This window comes from Pipistrellus hanaki (assembly GCF_964339955.1).
Source record: "Pipistrellus hanaki genome assembly, chromosome: 3".
Taxonomy (NCBI): domain Eukaryota; kingdom Metazoa; phylum Chordata; class Mammalia; order Chiroptera; family Vespertilionidae; genus Pipistrellus; species Pipistrellus hanaki.
The window spans coordinates 169735572-169757397 of record NC_140505.1 but is presented as its reverse complement, the minus strand read 5'-3'; the positions used below and the strand labels follow the sequence as shown (position 1 = coordinate 169757397).

Genomic DNA, 21826 nt, shown 5'->3' with positions numbered 1-21826 from the left:
AGCATCACCTGGGAAGTTGTTAGAAATGCAAATTCTTGGACCCCACCATAGACCAACTGAATCAGAAATTATGGGGGTGGAGCTCAGAAATCTGTGCTTAAACAATCCCTCCAGGTGATTCTGACGGACAGCTAGGAGAGTGACAGTACTTGTGCAACGCCTTTACAAAATTGCCTTAAAGCACTTAGCTAAGTTTTTGCCCGATCAAAACTCTAAAGATGTTTATTAGAGTGATGCATCCTTTCAAGATACCATGAAAAGAGTGCTATTTCTGGGTGTTGATGGATAGGCTCCTCTGTACTATACTTAGCGCAGTGTTATGTTAGGTTCATAAAAGTGATACTTGCAGGATACATTGAGTGGAGTGTTTGTTCACACCTTTAGAGGCATGTTTATTTTATAAAATAATAAAAAATAAATCAATATCCCCTCAAAAATAACAAGTTGTCATATGTCTCTTTGGGTTTTAAAGGCAACATATTTCACATTTCGGTGTTCAAGCACATTAGTTACTAAAAAACTGAAAACATTCCAGGACTTAGTGACCTAAAGAAAGGGCTGTCCAGGTGATCCAGGCTGCACAGTAGAGTCTGCAAGTAGCCTGAATCAATCTGTGGAGCCTGAACCCTCTTTGGCACATCTATGCTGCTGGGTGTCAAAGGCAAAGACTCGTAGTGCAATCCAAAGGGGGCCTCTACAGTTTTTGAAAGCAAGCCATGCCCTTTCGCATGTAACCATTCTGTTCTTGAGAAATGCTCTTAGCTTGCTATTGGATCTTCACAGATTCAGAAAACATGAACACGGGACAAGAGGTGAAAATGCAACCTGAGTTAACGATCATGAGCTGAGTCATCTCATCTGAGTGGGAGAGTCAATCATGGCTAACAAATTGCACTCAAATGCACATAAAGGGGATAAAACAAGGCCTCAGGCAAGCACTAAGCAAGGAGTTGAAACTAAGACCTCTGCCTAATTCAGAATTCTTATATGGAATTAAGTAAATTAATTAAGTGAGAGTGGAGCTAGAAAGAAACCACCCATCAGTATTACCTCTCCCTGGGCTCGAGATCAGAAAAGCCAGTATGAAAGCACAAGGTATATTAGTCCCATCAAATACAAAGGAATTGAATAAATTATCTGTCAGTGTCACCAAAACAGTGACCTAGGAGACCACAGTCTCTGTCCCCACAGAAAGATCAACAATTAGACAGCTATCCATGAAATAGAACAACTAGTACAACTCTGAGATCCATGTAAAAAACTACAGCAACACAATAAAACAAAAAGCCAAGAACAGCCATACAAGAAAAGAAGGAAGACAGCTTCATTTAGCCCGCATCATGCCAGCATTGCTCAGCACCAAGAGGGAACCATCCAGCTAGAAAGTGTTCCTTTACCAGTCAGTCCTAAACCTGGAAGAGGTGCCTGCTTCCTCAAATACTCAGACAGCTATGCTCTAACTACAGGAATAATACAGGGCCAGGGAAACATTTAAAGGAATACACCACTGGCTGCTCCGAAAAGCCATCTGTGCCTTGTTCCTGGGGCTGCCTCTCTGCTCGCTGTAGCCATTCTGGGAGCTTCTTCACCAGAGTCCTCCGATTTTTTAAAAGAAAATCTGCTGCATCAATCACTGGTGTGCCCCGCATGTCAGACATGGCCGAGGACACCAGCTCCGAGGTCACCCCAAGGTCTTAAAGGAAAAGGAAGTTGAGGAGGCTGAAAATGAAAGAGATACACCTGCGAATGGAAACTCAAATGAGGAAAATGGGGAGCAGGAGACTGACAATGAGGTAAATGAAGAAGAGAAAGAAGGAGAGGAGGAGAAGGAAGGTGATGGTGAGGAAGAGGATGGAGGTGAAGATGGGGAGGCTGAGGCAGCTGAAGACGAGAAGGAGGAGGAGGAGGATGTTGACATCAAGAAGCAGAAGACCGAAGAGGATGGCCAGACAGCAAAAAAGGAAAAATTAAACTTTAAAAAAAAAAAAAAAAAAAAAAAAAAAAAAAAAAGCCTCTGTGACTTATTCACCTTCCACTTCCCATTTCAGAATGTAAACGTGGTCACCTTCAAGGCTCCCACCCACCTGCCCCACCACCTTGGGCAGCATCACCCTCAGATGACATCTACTCTCCACCACCCAACCAAAACCACGGGAATTTGCAGCAGGGGAGGAAAAAAAGAACCAAAACTTCTAAGGGCCAAAACCGGTTGGCTGTGGTAGAGCGTTGGTCTGCGGACTGAAAGGTCCCAGGTTCGATTCCGGTCAGGGGCATGTACATTGGTTGCGGGCACATCCCCGGTAGGGGGATGTGCAAGAGGCAGCTGGTCGATGTTTCTCTCTCATTGACGTTTCTAGCTCTCTATCTCTCTCCCTTCCTCTCTGTAAAAAATCAATAAAATATATTAAAAAAAAAAAAAAAAAAAAAAACTTTTAAGGCGCTGCTCTTTTTCTTTTTCTTTTTCCTTTTTTCTTTCCTGTTTTCTTTTCTTTTCTTTTCTTCCCTTTGCTTTCCTTTCCTTTCCTTTTATTTTATTTTATTTCTATCCCTTCCTTTCCTTTTCTCTAATACATTTTTAAAACTTGATTTCAGAGAGGATGGGAGAGGAATAGAGAGATAGAAACATAAATAATGAGAGAGAATCATTGATCGGCTGCCTCCTGCATGCCCCACACTAGGGATTGAACCGGCAACCCAGGCATGTGCCCTCACCAGGAATTGAACCATGACCTCTAGGTTCATAGGTCTATACTCAACCACTGAGCCACACTGGCTGGGCTCTACTCTTTTTCTAAAAAGTATTTTTAAAGGGAAATTTTATTTATATTTTTATGTACATTTTATATTTTTGTACATATTAAAAAAATGGAGTCAGCCATTATTTTTATGATCTTGGGATGACCAAACCAGCCTTTGGAGCATTCTCTGTACTACTTCTGATGTTACTTGTGGTGTGCCTATGTTCATAATAATCTCAAATGAGAAAAAAACCTTGTAAATAAAAAAACAACAACAACAATCTTATTTCAAGCATCCCAGTAACTTTTTGTGTATGTTCTTAGCTGTACTATAAGTAGTTGGTTTGTATGAGATGTTCAAAATGGCCAAAGATAAAAAGATCTCTTTCTCTTTTTTTTGTCTATGAAGTTGCTGTTCACTTTTGGCCTGTTTGATGTATGTGTAAAATAATGTCGTCCAACAATAAATGAAAATTTTATTTTGCTGAGTTGTTCTCACAAAAATAAATAAAAGAATGCAGCAAAATCTCCAATAACTGGCCCCAAAGAATTGGAGATCAGGAATTACCTGACAAAGACTTCAAAATAATTGTTCTAAAAATGCTCAGAGATATACAAGAAAACACAGGTAAATAATTTAATGATATCAGAAAAACAATACAAGAAAAAAGTGAAGTTCAACAAAAAGATAGGACATAAAAAAAAGAACCATAAAGAAATTTTGGAGCTGAATATAATGACTGAATAATTCAATGAAGAGCTTCAAAAATAGATTTAACCAAGTAGAAAACAGAATTGGTGATCGACAATACAGATCAATTGAGATTATCCAATCTGGGGAGCAAAAAGAAAAAAGAATGAAAAGGGAGGGGGGAAAGTCTACAGGATTTATGGGAAACCACTAAAACAAATAATCTACACATCATTAAATCCCAGAAGAAGAGAGGAAGAAAGGAACTCCATTCTGAGAAGTGAGTTGGGGCCCAGAGTGGCAGGAGTGGTGCTTCTGGTCCATCCACATGAAAAGATGCTCAAAAGCAGTAATCAAAAATTCAAATCAAAACCATGAGACATCACCTCACACCTGATAGAATGGCTATCATGAAGAAGATAAGAGCCCAAACCGGTTTGGCTCAGTGGTAGAGCGTCAGTCTGCAGACTGAAGGGTCCCAGATTCGATTCTGGTCAAGGGCATGTACATTGGTTGCAGGCACATCCCCGGTAGGGGGTGTGAAGGAGGCAGCTGATCGATGTTTCTCTCATTGACGTTTCTAGCTCTCTATCTCTCTCCCGTCCTCTCTGTAAAAAATCAATAAAATAGTTTTTTTTTAAAAAAGAAGAAGATAAGAGATAACAAGTGTTGTCAAGGATGTGGAAAAAGGAACACTTGTGCACTGTTGTTGTGAATACAGGCTGGTATAGCCACTATGAAAAACAATATAGAGGTTCTTCAATTTTTTTTAAATAAAACTATGACATAATCTGAAATTCCACATCTGGATATATATCCAAAGGAAATGAAAACAGGATATGAAAGAGGCATGTGCACTCCCATGTTTACTTCAGTATTATTCACAATAGTCAAGATAGGGAAACAACCAGTGCCCCTGTATATGTACACAAGAGTATTATTCAGCCATCAGAAAAATGGAAATCCTGCCATTTGCAACATGGATAGACCTCGTGGGATTGAGTTAAGTGAGATCAGAAAGACAAATACTATATAATCTTACTTATATGTGAAATCTTAAAAAGCCAAATTCATAGGAACAGTGAGAGAATTTTGGAGATGTGAATTAAGGGTACAAACTTGTAACCAGTAGATACATAAGTCTTGGAGATCTGATGAATGAACATCATAGTCTTTATAGATAACAACACTGTATTATAACTTCAAAGTTGTTAAGAAATTAGAACTTAATTAGCTGTTCCACCACAAAAAACAAAGAAAGCATTATGTGTCATGTTAGCTAACACTATGGTGGTAATGACTGCAATATATAACTGTATCAAATCAGCATGTTGTACACCAAAATGTATATAATGCTATATGTCAGGTATATCTCAATAAAAATTAAATATTTTTAAAGGGGAATGAAACTCTCATCATTTTGCTCTTATATTTACCATCTTACTACACATCCTGATAGCCAGAATTAGGATACTGAGCCAAGCAGCAGTAGTAATAGTACTGACATAGAAGTTACCATATGCTAAGTCCTGGTCTATGCACTTTAAAATTTTAACTTATTTAATTGACACAATAACCTTATAAAGTAAGAACTATTGTCCTCATTTTGCATGTGAGGAAACTGAGACAAACAACTTTTAAATAACTTATCCAAGGTCAAAAAGACAATAAGTGCCCTGGCTGGTGTGGCTTAATTGGTTGACAATCAATCGTTGTCATGTGCAATGAGGGGTCACACGTTGGATTCCCAGTCAGGGCACATACCCAGGTTGCGTTCAGTTCCCGAAGTAGGCAATCAGGGAGGCAACCAAATGCTGTTTCTCTCTCTCTCTCCCTCTAAAATCTTTTTTTATTTTTTAAAGACAGTAAGTAGCAGAGCAAAATTTTGTATCAAGACAATCTGCCTCCTCCAAAATCCATGCTCATAACCATTATTCTTTACTGCCCATTTATCATCTAGTTTGGTAGGGCTTGGTGGTCATTAGTAAGTATATTCCCCATTCAAATATTTATTTAAGTATTAAATCTAATGAAAGTATTCTGTGCTTCATTTCCTACCGACCCAAACATATTTTTTTCACATTCCCAACAAACTTTGGATCCATGCATGTTTAGACTTCATAGACAAAATGACCCGAGGCAGTCTTCCTTTATGCCTTTCTTTTTAAATGCTTCCCCGGTCTGCAGGAAGAAATGAGCAATAGTTTCTAGCTGTGCTCTTTTCTACAAGGAGCACGCCCTCTAGTGGCCTCCTGATGACATGCAGCCAGATAAAACATTCACAGGAAGTGCTTCAATGACGTTTTTCTTTTATAGATTTAGTGGCATAGCACCCATCATATTAAAAAGCAAGTTTTTAAAAATCTAAAATAGATCTTAAATGCATTATTGTGTTTCACTGAGGCGGTAACATTATCCTTAGATTGATAGGACAAAACACGAGGTCACGCGGACAATTATTTTACTCCTGGTTTAGATGTAGGCAATTCAAGTATGCCAAAAAAAATTTTTAAAAGATATCATCCCTATATCTTTATAGCACTCAAAATGTCTTAAAATAACAATTCTTGTACATTTTTGAAATAATTCCAGACCATGAAATTGCTGTGAAAACCTTATATGTGGAATCTAAAAAGCAAAATAGACAAGCCGAACAGATTCATAGATACAGAGAACACTTTGACAATTGCTATACAGGGGGATCAGCGGGTTGGGGAAATGGGTGAAAATGGTGAAGGGATTAAGTACAAATTGGTAGTTACAGAATAGTCATAGGGATATGAAGTACAGCATAGGGAACAGTCAATAATGTTGTAATAACTACATATGGTATCAGGTAAGTGTAAGACTTATCAGGATAATCTCTGTAAATTACATAAATGTCTAATCAGTGTTGTACACCTGAAAGTAATATAATATTGTATGTCAACTGTAATTTAAAAGTTAATAAAAACACTTCCTGCCCAGCTGTCATGGCTCAGTGGTTGAATGTCAACCTATGAACCAGATCATCATCCGGTTCCTAGTCAGGGCACATGCCCAGGTTGCAGGCTAGATTCCCAGTGTGGGGCATGCAAGAGGCAGCCAATCAATGATTCTCTCTCATCATTGATGTTTTTAGCTCTCTCTCCCTCTTGCTTCCTCTCTGAAATGAATAAAAATATATGTATTTTTAAAAACCACTTTCTGCTGGTGTGGATCAGCAGTTAAATGTTGACCCAGGAATCAAAAGATCACCAGTTCAATTCCCAGTCAGGGCACATGCCTGGGTTGCAGGCTTGATGTTCCCCTCTCATTGATGTTTTCTTTTTCAAGCAGTCTTATTTTTAAATTTACTTCAGAGAGGAAATGAGAGTGATAGATAAACTATAATACATCAATGATGAGAGAGAATAATTGATCAGTTGCCTCCTGCATGCTCCCTACTGGAGATTGAGCCCACAACCTGGGCATGTGCCCTTGACTGGAACTGAACCTGGGACCCTTCAGTCCGTGAGCCAACACTCTATCCACTGAACCAACTTGGCTAGGGCATCTCATCAGTGTCTTTATCTTTCTACTAGTAGCACTGCGCATGAATCCACACAAATCTGAGTAGCTTGCTGCCACTTGCCTCAGCTGGCCACCCTGCCCATCACCATTGTTAGCTCTCCCCTGCTCATAGCTCGCTGCCCCATCTTCCTGGAATTCTCTGCCGCTTATAGATTGGTTGTGATGTTATGGTGTTCTGGCTAATTTTCATATTCCTTTATTATATTAGACTAGAGGGCTGGTGCATGAATTCATGCACAGGTGGGGTCGCTCAGTCTGGCTGACAATTGGGGCCAATTGGGGCTCTCTCACTCAGTCCTGATCGGGGCCAGGTGGCTAGGGGAAGGGACTGTGGGAGGTTGGCTTTGGGAGTGCACTGACCACCAGGGGGCAATTCCTGCATTGAGCATCTGCCCCCTGGTGGTCAGTGTGCATTATAGCAACCAGTCATTTGGTCAGCTGGCCGTTCAGTTGACCAGTTAATGGTCACTTAGGCTTTTATATATATAGATTCCTCTCCCTTCCAGGAAGGAAGAAAGGAAGGAGAGGAGGGAGGGAGGGAAGGAGGAATAAAAAAGAATAAAACAGCCACAACCGGTTTGGCTCAGTGGATAGAGCGTCGGTCTGCGGACTGAAAGGTCCCAGGTTCGATTCCGGTCAAGGGCATGTACATTGGTTGCGGGCACATCCCTGGTGGGGGGTGTGCAGGAGGCAGCTGGTCGATGTTTCTCTATCATCGATGTTTCTAGCTCTCTATCCCTCTCCCTTCCTCTCTGTAAAAAATCAATAAAATATATATATTTTTTAAAAGAATAAAACCATTTTTTAAAAAACACTTCCTAATAAATAAGGCTAAATTCATTTTTTAAATTGCTATGAAAATCTTAACAAGCCAACATCCCTCAGGGTTAAGGGATCTGCAAACAAAGGTAACTCTTTTTCCTTTCTTTCTCATTACAAAATATGTGATTGATGGAGAACACTTGAGTTTGAGTTCTATAATCACAAGCCATGTTATTTTCATGTACAGTTAAGAGGCAATGACAGAAATGACTTTTTTTAGAAACTAGAAAATAACCAGAACATAAAGTGCCAGTTGTGCTGATTAAAAGGAGAGAGTAAGCTATCAAATTTATCAGCAGCCATGCCACATGATATCCAATCTGCCTTTTCCCAGGCCATAGGGTCTATGCACCAAAGTAAAATCTGTCTTCTCCATGGCTTTCTTGATTTCAAATATTGATGGACTCTGGGGCAAATAAATGAAATTTTCTGCAACTCTAGCAAAACATATGAGGAATGCTTGTGTCATGTAGCTAGAAACAACCCAAATGAATATGAGTAAAAGGAAAATACCCAACTTACTGATTCCTAGTTCCTCTTCACTGAAATCACTGTTAATTCAACAAGTAGTTAATGATCATCTACTATCTAGAAAGGCCTATGAGAAGTACAATTAGTAGGTAAAAATGAATACATAGTCCTTTATACTCAAAGACCTTACAGACTAATAAGGAAATGAACTTCAACAACTCAAAGAAAAGGACCATCTTTCAGAGCGGGAGGATAGGAAGTATCTCAACAGGCAGGCACAGAGGGAAAGGTATTTTAGGCAGAGGGAATTTTTAGCAAGCTCACAGTGCTGATGGCATTTGAAGAATGACTAGTACCCTGGTTCATGGAGTGTACTGTATGTGAAAGAGAAAACTGAGTGTAGGATAAAATGGTATTTGAACTTTATTCTGTAAGCAAAGGAAAATCATTAAAGGCAATGAGGAGGGAGGAAAGGACATGAGCAGGGCTTGGTTTTAGGAAGATTATCCTGGTAACAATATGTATACTGAACCGGAGCTAAGAAAGCTACAGGCAAGTGACTACCTAGGTTATCAGAACGGAAGAAGTGAGAAGCAATTAAGGTTCACATTTCAACCATGAAGGCAGATGTCAATGTATAACTGAGGGGGTGAGGCTAAAAAACTGTCTATTTTCCCCAAACAGAATCTGAAGATTAGGATACAGTTCTATCAGTGGCCTCACAGCCTCAGTAGAAAGGCCATGATAGGGAAGCCATCAAATCCCTATCCCTTAGAGATCAAATCTTTACAGAATCTGTTACCTTACACACAAAAAAGAGGCAATCCCAAATCATTGTGATTCATCTCTTATAATAATTAATGAATGAGAACTTTAAGATTCTCTAGCTGCCAAAGTCTACAACTCACTTTAGTTCTACCTTTTACAATGATTCCTTCCATTTATGTTGATTATAATTCTGAGGTGGGCTAGAAGCAAATAAAATGAACAGTATTAGCAAATAGATAATGAATCTCTATAAGGAGTGTTCTGTGGATTTAGAAACATGAGCAGAGGTACAGCCTCAATTCCTTAAGAGCCCCTATTTCTTGAAAAAAGAATAGCAGCTATAAAATGTCCTTTTATTACCTACTACCCCATTCATATTGAATCAATCAAACAAAAAAGGCAATGATAGGCAAATTAAAAGATAAAAGAGACACCACCTTTTTCCATATTTTAATTACCATTATTGCACCAATACAGCATATGCTTTATATACATATATCTTAAAACTTCATTATCAACTTTTCAGCAATTCAAATACATAATATATTATCATCTTGAGAATACAAAGAACACAACATGAAGGAAGATTGAGAAAATAGGTTCCCAATAGTCACTAGTGATTCTATACTTTCCTTTTAGTGTTTTCTATGGAATTTAAAAAGTGCCCTGCCACAGCTCTGTAAGAATAGAGCTGCCTGGAAGGGGAGGCAATGAAAAGAAATGGACCCAAAGTTCAAAGGAGTCAAGAAGGAAATCCAGGAGAGAAAATGTATTTTGAAAATAAACATAAGGATTCCCTCCCTTCAGCCAGAGTATTCACATCCAAATAGGGACTAAGGGAAGAATTATCTTTTCATCTCATCCTCAAAACTGTCTACGAACAAACAAAATAAGTAGCGCCCCATCATCTAGGAAAGGGAACGCTCTTCACAGCATTGTAAAAGGAACGGTGGGGCAGAGGGAAAGTGGTGAGAGAGCAACTTGCCTTTGAGATACCCTGAGTAATGGGCATCAAAGCCGTCATCTGGGCAAAGCCTATCATAACTAAAGTGATGACTCTCCAGCTTCCTTCTTAAGTGGTGATGCATGTAATAGCTGCTCTTCTACTGAAAAGCTAGATGGATTGAAAAGTTTAGGGGAAACAAGCCAGATACCCAGGCAGCAAGGCAATGTGGGTACTGAACAAGAGTTGTTTTCAAGCTCTGCTCTACAAATCAGATTAAAAACTCTACCCTTCAACCTTAGGTCAAAATGCAGCAATTAGATGGAGCTGCGAGGATGTACAGCAGGTCCTTTAATAATGTTGTTTTGTTATGCTGTTGATGAAACGCTGTAGGAACTTAGTTCTTGTTTATATCAATTAGCCTATGGTCAAACTGGTTTTGTTGTTAAGTGGTTTGGCTTAAAGTCGCAGAACCTATCGACATCGTTAAGGGAGAACTTACTGTAAACACTTCTCTAGAATATAACTTGGGACACAATTGCACTTTCTTTATCCAAGAGACAACCACTGATCAGAGATGTTGTGCTATTCAACAAACAAAACAATAGTGGAGCCCGACTGGTGCAGCTCAGCAGTTGAGCATTAAGCCAGGAACCAAGAGGCCACCAGTTCAATTCCCGGTTAGGGCACATGCCTGGGTTGTGGGCTTGATCCCCTGCCCACAAAAGGCAACCAATCAATGATGCTTTTCTCTCATCAATGTTTCTATTTCTCTATCCTTCTCCCTCTCTAAAAAAAAATTTAAAAAAAAACAAACAGAAAATACATATTTTTTAAAAGAATAATGGAGATGCCACCAACACAACCCTCTTATCATAGGAAGAGACCTGTAAACACATGAGAGGGTGATGAGACCTCACCCAGCACTGGATGTTCACTGAGTAGGATACACCTGGAGGGTAGATAGCAGAGAATCAAGACCAGGTTTTTCTTCATTCCTATCTCTAGCAAAATTCTGTGTTTGTAAACACTGAGGTCATTCTGTCTGCTTTCAGAGTCTTGGGTGAGTGGAAAAGGAAGTCTCCCCTGAAATTGCTAAATAGGGCTTCACAAATAAGATTCTGGAATATGTTTAAACGTTTCAAAGATGGAGAAAAATGTTGCAGATATTAGAGGTCATCTCCCTCAGAAGCCCTGGCCTTGGAGCCCCGCATAGTCAGCCACAGTATGATAAGACCTACTATTCCCCTGCCTTGCTAGTGAAGAGGAGATAAGAGGTACTTTCTTGGCTGTACAAATAACAACATAGGGGAGTGACATAAACCAGCCTGAACGCAATGGAGAAGCTATGAAAAAGATTGTCCAGAAATTGTGGTTCTGGGGAAAGAAGGATTCCTAACTTCCCTCACAGATTGGTGCCCTCAAGGTCATTTTATTCTTCAAGTCTGTCCTTAATATCCAGCCAATGCTATTCAGAACTGGACCCAGTTGGATGGCTGGGGCGTCTGGTTTGAAACAGAGCTGCAAGACAAAACAGTAAGCATAATATTAGGATAGCTATCCCATTGTTTACTTAACAGTTTCAAAGAAATCGCTGGCCAGAATTTTTGAAACTATATTTCACGGCAATCCTACTTATCAAGGCCTAAAATATCCCACTCAAACTTCATTCCACAGTTTTATTCCAACATTCCAGCACTCCCTTTTTTCCTTACCTGGAATTCCTGCCAAAGACTCTCTATGACCTACAAATGCCATTTTCCCAGATCAAACATTTCATCTGACTGTACATACCATCCACACCTGACTGAGGAGATAGTGGTTTCACTAAGCTCATACCTAGATGCAGTGCTAAAGTCTCCCCACAAGTCACTGCTTGCAGAAACTGGAGCTGGTGCTGGTGCTGGTGCTGGTGCTGGTGCTGGTGCTGGTGCTGGTGCTGCTGTGGGGACAGGAGCAGGAGAGTCCAAATCTAAAAGGATATCTGAATGAAAGGTAAGAAAAGGAGAAACATAATATAAATCTTAGAAACGAAAGCTTATGTTCACACAATCTACACACAGCAGCTTTATAAAAGCCAAAAACTGAAAACAACTCAGGTTTCTTTGTGTGAGTGATGATTAAACACAATGTGGTATATCCACACCGTGGAGTAGTGCTCAGCAATAAATAGGAAGAAACTATGGATATACACAACAATTAGGATGAATCCCAAGGGAATTTATGCTGAGTGAAAAAAGCCAACCCAAAATGTTATATATGATTCCATTTATAAAACATTCCTGAAGTGACAGAATTACAGAGATAGAGAACAAATTAGTGATTTCCCAGGTTAGAGACTGGGAGAGTGTGAGGATGAGGGAGAGAAGAGGCTAAGAGGAAGGTATGCTGATAAAAGAATGACACAAGGGATCCTTGAAGTGATAGAACTGACCATGGTGGTGGATCCAGAAACCTACACACAATAAAGTGCACAAAATAAATACACACAAAAGAGAACACATAAAACTGGTGAAATCAGAAGTAAGACTGGTAGATGGTATCAATGTTAATTTCCTAGTTGTGATATTCTAGTTTTGCAAAATGTTACCATTAAAGGAAACTGAGTAACAGGTACAAGGGATTTCTTTGCATTATTTTTACAACTGTATGTGATTCTACAATCTCAAAATAGAAAGTTTCATTTAAGCCCTGTCCCTGGTGTGGTTCGGTGGGTTGCAGTGTCATTCTGTATACCAAAAGGTCATCGGTTTGATTCCCGATCAAGGTACATATCCAGGTTGTGGGTTTGATTCCCGTTCAAGGTACGAACAGGAGGCAACTGATATCCCCTGCCCCTCTCACACATACACACATATCTATGTTTCTCCCTTTCTCTCTCCCTCACCCTTCCTCTTTCTAAAAATCAATAAAGGAAAAAAATAATTTTTTAAGATTAACTTAACAAAACAAAAAAATGTTAATCTTAGATATTATCCCCAGCCTTCTGGTGACACTTTTAAAACTCACAGATTGTAATATCTGGTTCGCTGGTCTTAGGAAAATTACCTAAGCTCTAATGTTCTCATTCTTCAAATGTAAATAACTATCTATTCTTTTTCCCAACAGATAGTAAGTGCCATTTAATAGAAAAAACTTCAGCACTCTCCTTGGCAAGCATGTGTTATCCAGTTACAACTTAATGTATGATTTCTGAAAGTAAAAAGTATTAGAGAGCCCAGCCGGTGTGGCTCAGTGGTTGAGCATTGACCTCTGAACCAGGAGGTTACGTTCAATTCCTAGTCAGGGCACATGCGCGGGTCATGGGCTGGATCCCCAGTAGGGGAAGTGCAGGAGGCAGCCAATCAATGATTCTTTCTCATCATTGATGTTTCTCTCTCCTTCTCTAAAATCAATAAAGTGTGTGTGTGTGTGTGTGTGTGTGTGTGTGTGTGTGTGTTTAAAGTATTAGAGAGATTTACCTGCATCACTACCTCCATGGTTAGATTTTGGAATGGGTGGTGGAGTGACATGGTTGCTGATGGCAACTGAGGAGGATGGTGGGGGAATAGTGACTTTGCCTCCAGGTGGGGGTGGGAGTAAGCTTAGGCCTCCAGTGCCTGCAGTCTTGGGCTTAGAAGTGGCTCCTTTCTTGGTTGTAATATTCTATGAAAGAAAAAAGAGGGAAAGCGAGAGGAAAAAAGAGAAGTCATAGGCATATGAAAACACAGAAAGGAAAGAAAAAAGCTATACTCACCCCAATGCTCAACTTGATGGTCTGTCCTTCCTTGAAGCCCAGATCCAACTTGGGGCGTGTGTCCATTTCCTGAGATTCTTTGGAAATCTCAGATTCCTGCTTTACCCACCTTCAGCAAAAGAGTAAGTTACCTTAATTTGGCATTCTCTGACAGCAGAGTTTGACACACAAATATGAGTGAAGTTAATTTATGTAAAACAGGATTCCAGAAAGCAAAGTGAAGAGCATGAAGAGTTGAGAGAGAAAGAAAAAGAAAAGTGAAGAAAGAGAACATCTAGGGCTCAATGCCACTGAGGAACCAAACAATATGTATTAAACTTGTTCCTCCAAAGGAGAGTATTTGGCCATTAATTCCCATCCCCCATGCCTGAGTGCTGCCCCTGAGGGGCTGTTAACTCTTCAGTTCTTCCAGGTTGCACCCCTGTTAACTGAGTGACCTTCCACAATGTCACAGTCCGGAGGCAGAAAAGCAGAATACCACGCTTGAAGTCGGGAAGCTGACAGTGTGCATGGTGCTTTCTACTACAGCTACGCCAAAGTCAGGTGAGCTGAAGAATGGTGCAATAAGCACAAAACAAGTTACATGAAGTAGCAAAATTGGCACTAACTCTCCACATATCTTACATGCAGCCCTGTGGTCACTGCATACCTCTCTCAGCCACCAAAAACAATGGCTAATTCCCCAGAGGCATAAACAAAAGCATCATCTCAAACCATTGTACAAGGAATCAAGAACATATTCCTGCTAAAACCGGTTTGGCTCAGTGGATAGAGCATTGGCCTGCGGACTGAAAGGTCCCAGGTTTGATTCCGGTCAGGGGCATGTACCTTGGTTGGGGGCACATCCCCAGTAGGGGGTGTACAAGAGGCAGCTGATTGATGATTCTCTCTCATAGATGTTTTTATCTCTCTCTCCCTCTCCCTTCCTCTCTGAAATGAATAAAAATATATTTAAAAAAAAAAAAAGAACATATTCCTGGCTATAAGGAAAGGAAACAACAGATACGAAGATAATGTAAAGAAACAGAGTGAATGGGAAAATTTCTATTCATAATAAACTAGTTTACCAAATAAAGAAACCAGGACGTAAAGGAGATGGTACCCATTCAACTGAGAAGCAGCTTTCCCAAAACCATTTAACCCGGTAAATAAGGACGAGCTTCACTCACTTGAAGTGATCTTGCAAAGAGACATTAAAGTCGAAGGCGTCACCCCGATCTGTGAAGCCAATGCCAATGAAAGCACTACGTCCTGGGGGGAAAATAGAAATACTCAGAATAGGAGTGTCCCGGTGGCAAATTCTATCCAAAGAAAAAGTAACAGTTATCCTACCTGAAGTCTGGGAACATGAATCATTTTCCCTTACCAGGGTCCATAAACTACAGAAAGCCCCTAGTCCAAACGTAGCTAGTTTTTGTAAATAAAGTTTTAGTGGAACACAGCCACACCAATTTGTTTATATAAAATCTATGGCTGCTTTTACACTATTTCAGCAAGAACTGAGTAACTGCAATGGAGACCACTTGGGCCACAAAACCTAAAATACTATCTGTCTCTTTATAGAACAAGTTTGTTAACCTCTGATATCGACTATGGAAAAAAGATAATGGTTGCCCCAGATATAGATGATTTAAGATAGTACCACCAAAACCCACCACAAAGAACAAATGGGCAATATGTGTAAATTCTTTTGTTAAATATACATTTTATTTACATCTACCTATTAATCACCATATCTTGAACTTGTATTCATATCTATTACAAATATATGTTAATCCTTCTCCTTCAGCAATTTTAGTTAACTTTAGAGAAAAGGGAGAAAAAAATTAGTAAGCTGAAGTGAGATAAATGCAATCGGGATACATTTTCACTGAAATGCATGAACTATTTTCCTAATCATCCCATTCCAATCTCAGATCCCTTACCGGTACCATCCTGGATCCGGATTACAAAGTAGCGGCTGGAATCTGTCACTGTCTCCACAGCAATACCAGGATGCTGTTCTATTGGTGCCTGAGCGAAAAGTTCCCCTGACAGGTAAGAAAAGACTTCTTTGAGCAAAGGAAGCAAAAACCTAAAACTCCACTTAACAAATATTTCCATTTTGGTCCCCAACTTGAAGGTACTTACAAAAGCACATCAAAACAATATTCTTAATATGTTAGAGGGTTCCCACTATAGATTACCTGAAACTTTGTCCTCGAGTTTGATATAAGCAATCTTCCCTTTTGAAGTGATTCGGAGGCGACCAGTCCAATCAGGCTGGTCTAATTTCCAGTCAGATGCCCTATGATAGGAAAATGGGAAGGCTCAGGTCTTGGATCCATGTTTTTAATATACTAACAACCTACACAGATCATTTGCCATATTTCTATTGTCCTATCTTGGATTACTTATTCTACCTATTAAATAATCAACAATAGCTCATGATCCCCTCTATAAGGTGTCTCCTGTTGCACACAGTGCAAAACAAACAGGAGACAATGTTAAAAAGAAAATACAGAGGAAAGAAAAGGGGGATTGGGAGAGTAAACAGGCTGCAACAATCAAGGGGGTGGTCAGAGTAGGCCTTTTAAAAAATATATATATATATATTGATTTTAGAGAAGGAAGAGGGAGAAAGAGAAAAACATCAATGATGAGAATCACTGATCGGCTGCCTCCTGCATGCCCCCCACAGGGGATCAGGCCCATAACCCAGGCATATGCCCTGACCAGAATCAAACCCAGGACCCTTCAGTCCAAAGACAGACGCTCTATCCACTAAACAAAAACAACTAGGGCCAGAGTATGCCTTATTAACAACCTGTAATGTGAGCAAAATGTGAAGGAAATGAGAGCTACCCATGCAGGTAACTGGTGGCAAAGCATTCCAGGCACAGGGAACAGTTAAAACAAAGATGCTAAGGTAGGAGCCTGCCTGGAATGTCTGCCCTCAACCAAGTCGACCACTGTAGTGAGAATAGAGAGAGGCCGAAACCGGTTTGGCTCAGTGGTAGAGAGTCGGTTTGCGGACTGAAAGGTCCCAGGTTCAATTCTGGTCAAAGGCATGTACATTGGTTGCGGGCACATTCCCAGTAGGGGGTGTGCAAGAGGCAGCTGGTCGATGTTTCTCTCTCATTGATGTTTCTAGCTCTCTATCCCTCTCTCCTCCTCTCTGTAAAAAATCAATAAAAAATATTTTTTTAAAAAAACAAAAACAAGATTAAATGAGATGATACATGCAAAGGGATTGGCTCATGGTAGAAACTCAATAAAGGCTGGTTAAAAGAGAGAGAGAGAGAGAGAGAGAGAGAAGAGAGAGAGAGAGAGAGAGAGAGAGAGAGAGAGAGAGAGAGAGAGAGAGAGAGAGAGAGAGAAGAGAGAGAGGTGGGAGAGCTAAGGGAAGGCTTAGTCATGCAGGACCTTATAGGCCATTGTAAAAACTTAGGCTTTTAGTCAGAGGGAAAGAGGAGCCTTTACAGGTTTTAAACAGATCTGACATGATCTCCCTTTCATTTTAAAAGAGTTCCTTTTCTGCTGTGTGTAGCAAGGGTGTAAGGCTGTGAGTGCTGAAGCAGGGAGATCAGTTAGCAGACTATTGTAGCAATCTAGAAGTCATGATGGTGACCAGGAAGAAATAGCAGCAGAAGTAGTTAGATTCTGGATATATTTAAATCATGGCAGCATGGTTTTCTATCAGATTGAAGAGAAAGAGAGAAGTCAAGGATGACTCCAAGGCTTTTAGCCTTAGCAAAGCTGCCGCCAAAAAGCTGAGATAAGGAAGACTATATATAAGTAGAGCATGTCTGGGAAGGATGGTCAGGAGTTTTGGATATGCTGAATTGGAGATGTCTAGTAGATTCTTAAGAGACAATATTGAGTAGAGTGTTGAATATATAAGTCTAGAGTTCAGAAAAGACATGTGGGCTAGTTACAAATGTTCATGAAACAATTGGAAACACTGAATATTTATCATCTCTATTATAAATGAATTTGCATGCAATCTAAGACATTTAAACATGATCAATTTTGGAAAACATTGCATTTGTGATTCAGTTTTGCCAGGAGTGTGGAAAAAGGAGGGCAAAGCCAAAGTTATTAATAACTCCTCCCTTTGGGACCCGAGGACTAATACTTCCAGGTTAGAAAGGTAACAAAAGGGTCTATCTGAACAAGAATGAGTTTAACAACAGGGTAAGTAAAAGGGGGAAAGGAGGAATGTAAAAATTAAAATTTGCACAGATTTTACAGAATTTCTAAGAAAAATCCTTATCATGCCCTTCTCTCTTGATGCTCTGCTCTCAAAGACTCTCAGTACCTAAAATTATCCAGATTAAAATGCTCTAGTGGTTCCAGCTATTAACTTTTAATTTAGTTGTTACTTATTCTACCAGACTACAAAGAGCTAGATATAGTGAAATGACTACTGAAAATATTAGGAATCAGCCTATTAGATGTGTTTCTTTGGACAAGTTCCTTATTTTATTTATCGCGTGTGTCTAATGAGCAATACTTAACAAATTCTAAGTGAATGGATATTCATGGCAGCAGTTTTCCTCAGCCTTCAGCCTTCAGCCTTAATTCCTCTCCCACTCCCAAGATCTAGCCTGAACAATTCTTGGTTTTGCTGGTTTCCTGACAATATTCTAAACTGACCTCACAAATTTTCATTTACAATAACTTAGTAATAAGTCCTTACAGTAATCATATGAAATAGGCATGGAAATCTTATCATCTATCTCTCTCTTGCTCTCAAAGTGAAGGGAAGGACAATAAACGCAGTAACTAATAATGTCTAAGTTCAAAGTCCAGCATTCTTTTCACTATACTAAAACAGACATTTAATATTAATTTAGCTGGGGAGAAGGGGAGTAATGAATTTATAGCTTGGGAAACCATTTTCTAATTATTTATAAAGTTTCTCATCAACCTAAATTTTCCTTCCATTTTTCTGGTCAGTGAGAGTCTGGAAAGCAACAGCTTACACTAGGTAAATCAAAGTCATTCATTCCCTGTGATATTATTAATCACTAAAAGAAAGGATTTCTGCCGAACCGGTTTGGCTCAGCGGTGGAGCGTTGGTCTGCAGACTGAAGGGTCCCAGGTTCGATTCCGGCAAGGGCATGTACGGTGGGGGGGGGTGCGAGAGGCAGCTGGTCGATGTTTCTCTCTCATCGACGTTTCTAGCTCTCTATCTCTCTCCCTTCCTCTCTGTAAAAAATCAATAAAATATATTTATTTAAAAAAAAAAAAAGAAAGAAAGGTTTTCTCCTGCTTCCTAAAAAATGAAACAACAAACAAAACCAGTTTTCCTTTAATGGTTGCCTAACGAATAAATCATGCTCATTCTGTAAAGTGGATTCTGGTACACAACTGAAAAAGATTATGCAGACAAGACAGAAAAAAATATTTATCAAGCATTCATTATGTGTTAGTCATCATGCTCACTCTTGTGAAAATTAAGTGAGAGGATCTCGTAAGGTCATTCTCATTACATCTTTTTTTTTTTTTTTATTGATGAGGAAACTAAAGCTCAAAAGAGTTAAGTGACTTGCCAAAGGTAAACCAGCAAATAAATAAGAAGCACAATTCAAACTTAGTTCTGCTCCACTCACTATACTGTACTAACAGAGGAAAATTAAGAAGTTGCTTTTAAAAATTTGCTTTGATGGCTCAGTGCAGTTAACTGGCATAAGGATAAAGCCTGTGGATAAGGAGGAAATGAAGACAGAGAACGCAGATGAGTGAGAGAAGGTAGGTCTTTTAAAAAGCGTGCAGTAAAAAAGAAAAGGAATAGAGACCCAATTCAATGTGTATCGCATCCTTTGGGAAATCTTAACACCTACAGTTGAAAGGCTTAAGCTATTTTCCTTATTTTAACCCTTTCAATCAAAGCTAACTTGTGCGATTAAGTGTAATCTATGACTTTCTTCTTACAGTCAACATTTACAGAGTGCCCACTATGTGCCAAACACTGCGCTAGGCCTTGGGAATGTAAAGTTAAAAAAGGTCAAGTGGCCGGGACCGGTTTGGCTCAATGGATAGAGCCGTTGGCCTGTGGACTGAAAGGTCCCAGGTTCGATTCCGGTCAAGGGCATGTACCTTGGTTGCGGGCACATCCCCAGTGGGGGGTGTGCAAGAGGCAGCTGGTCGATGTTTCTCTCTCATCGATGTTTCTAACTCTCTCAATTCCTCTGTGTAAAATCAATAAAATATATTTTTTTAAAAAAAAAAAAAGGTCAAGTGCTCATGGTCTAGTCTGGAGACACAGGAGAGCAAACCACCCATTACTAGCACAAACAGGAGGAGGAGCACTGTGAGGTGCCGTGGGAGCACAGACAGGACACCTCAGCCAGAATGGAAGGGTCCAGGAGGGCTTCCCACAGAGAGGGATGTCTCCGATGAGTCATACACACAGCACTACCCCCCAAAAGCAAGCAGGCTCCTAGTCATGCTCAATTTGGGGTCTGACTGAAAGACTGAAATTAGGACTGTCTCTTTGCCAAAAGGACACGACTCACAGTGTACATTTAGTGCATAGGTCAGCAGGCACAAAGATATTGATTCATGAGGAATCAACCTCTGCTACAAAGGCAAGATAATGGACACAGGGAGAGAGAACTTTTCAGCCAAGGTAATTATAAACGCCAAAGGGAAAATCATGATGACGAGACAGAGGAATAAAAACAATATCCCCTATTTATATACTGCTTTCCTGTTTCCTAAATTCTTTCACGTTATACAATGTCATATAACCCTCCAAAAGCTTCCGCGAGGTTCATAACTACAGCAGGTTTTATTATCACTCACTTTTTTTTTAATTTTCTATTTTACAGAGGAGGAAACTGAGGCTTGGAGAGGTGAAGCGCTTGGTCCAAAAATGATACAGCTGTTACATTGCCAGGGCTCGTGTAACCCACTGAGTTACATGTTACTCTTTCCACTACTGACTTCCTACACAGCATCCTCAGACCCACACAGTCACTGAACAGCAAGGTAGCTAGTCAGCCTGGCGGAGAAAATGCTGTGATAACTCTGAAGGGAAAAGCTAGAGGAGAGGTTAAGTAGAAAAGGGGTGGGGGTGGAGGTGGGGGTGGGGGTGGGGGTGGGGGTGGGGGAGATGACAGAAAATACTGTATACATATCAACAAAAGATACTGAAAAGAAACAAAATGTGCAACCACAGGAAAACCTACGCTCATAACCTTTGCCCACCGGATCAAAAGATCTGCAAGGGAAAACCCATCGGTGGATGATGGCACTTGGTGGCAAAACTGACAACGGAGCAGAAGATAAACTGGACCGTACAGAGAGGGATCAAGAACGCAATGGTTATCCACCCATGTGCGCGGAGTACTGGAAATGAGGGTGGGCGGGGGGAAAGATGGGGGTGACAAACTGAAGGGCGCAGGGAAGAGCGAACGAAAGGTGACTGGCGAGGGAGCGGGCAGAACTGGATGTGGATGATGAAGGGTCCGGGGGCGGAGGAGGGATGGGAGGATGCAGGATGGGAATGTGTTTCCAAGCGGCGTAAACAAAGAGGATGGCAGTCTAGAGCGGGGGAAGAGAGGGAGTACAGGGTGATAACAGCCCAGATTTTTTTTTTTTTTTTTTTGGGGGGGGGAGGAGGGAGCAAGGTGACAGCCCAGAGGTGGGCAGTGGCCTGGGCGAGCGGGGAGCCACCTGAGAAGGAAGCTGTCGCTCCGGACCCGGCCCGCGCGGGCGGGTAGCGCCTCGGGGCTCCTACCTGTATCCGCGATTGGAGGCCCGCGGCGGGATCCGGTAGACGCTGACGTCGGGCTTCACACACAGCACGGACTCGTACTCCGCCTCCGCCGCCATCTTGGCTCTGCTCTCCGCGCCGCCGCCGATGGGGGCGGGGCGTAGAGACAGGGGCGGGGACTTGCGCTGGGCGGCAACTTCCGCTTACGCTACTTCCGCTCCGGCTGAGCTCGGTTCCGGAAGTGAACCTCGGGCTCGGAAGCCCTGTTGAAACCTGGAAACCGTGACGCTGCGTGGCTCCCCATCTTAAGGAACAGCAACAATGCCCTCCTCAGGCCTCTGCTACGGGCGTGATTCACAGTTAGGAAGTCGGTTAGTGAGGGAAAGCGCCATCTTGCTTC

The 21826-nt window shown here is 40.8% G+C and overlaps 1 protein-coding gene and 1 pseudogene across 2 annotated transcripts; one reads left to right on the top strand and one right to left on the bottom strand.

Annotated features, from left to right (window-relative positions):
* Positions 1–1647: 1647 nt before the first annotated feature.
* On the top strand, positions 1648–3077 carry LOC311619771 (annotated as a pseudogene). Its single transcript has 2 exons — positions 1648–1952; positions 3063–3077. The product of its transcript is annotated as an uncharacterized misc_RNA (transcript).
* A 6399-nt stretch (positions 3078–9476) lies between these two features.
* Positions 9477–21569, bottom strand: NECAP1 (NECAP endocytosis associated 1). The gene is made up of 8 exons (XM_084876709.1): positions 21451–21569; positions 15908–16008; positions 15647–15751; positions 14891–14972; positions 13722–13830; positions 13447–13630; positions 11825–11969; positions 9477–11506 (listed from the first exon to the last, which is right to left on the bottom strand). The coding sequence occupies exons 1-8, from the start codon at positions 21543–21545 to the stop codon at positions 11458–11460; spliced, it is 870 nt and encodes a 289-aa protein (XP_084732835.1). The 5' UTR covers positions 21546–21569; the 3' UTR covers positions 9477–11457.
* Positions 21570–21826: the final 257 nt, after the last annotated feature.

Excerpts from the sequence above, each read along its gene's own strand:
- NECAP1 (XM_084876709.1), bottom strand. The coding sequence starts at position 21,545 with ATGGCGGCGGAGGCGGAGTACGAGTCCGTGCTGTGTGTGAAGCCCGAC. Across the intron at positions 15,752-15,907 it reads ACTCGAGGACAAAGTTTCAG|GGGAACTTTTCGCTCAGGCA; the intron begins GTAATCTATAGT and ends CTTACCTGTCAG. Across the intron at positions 13,631-13,721 it reads CCATCAAGTTGAGCATTGGG|AATATTACAACCAAGAAAGG; the intron begins GTGAGTATAGCT and ends TTTCTTTCATAG.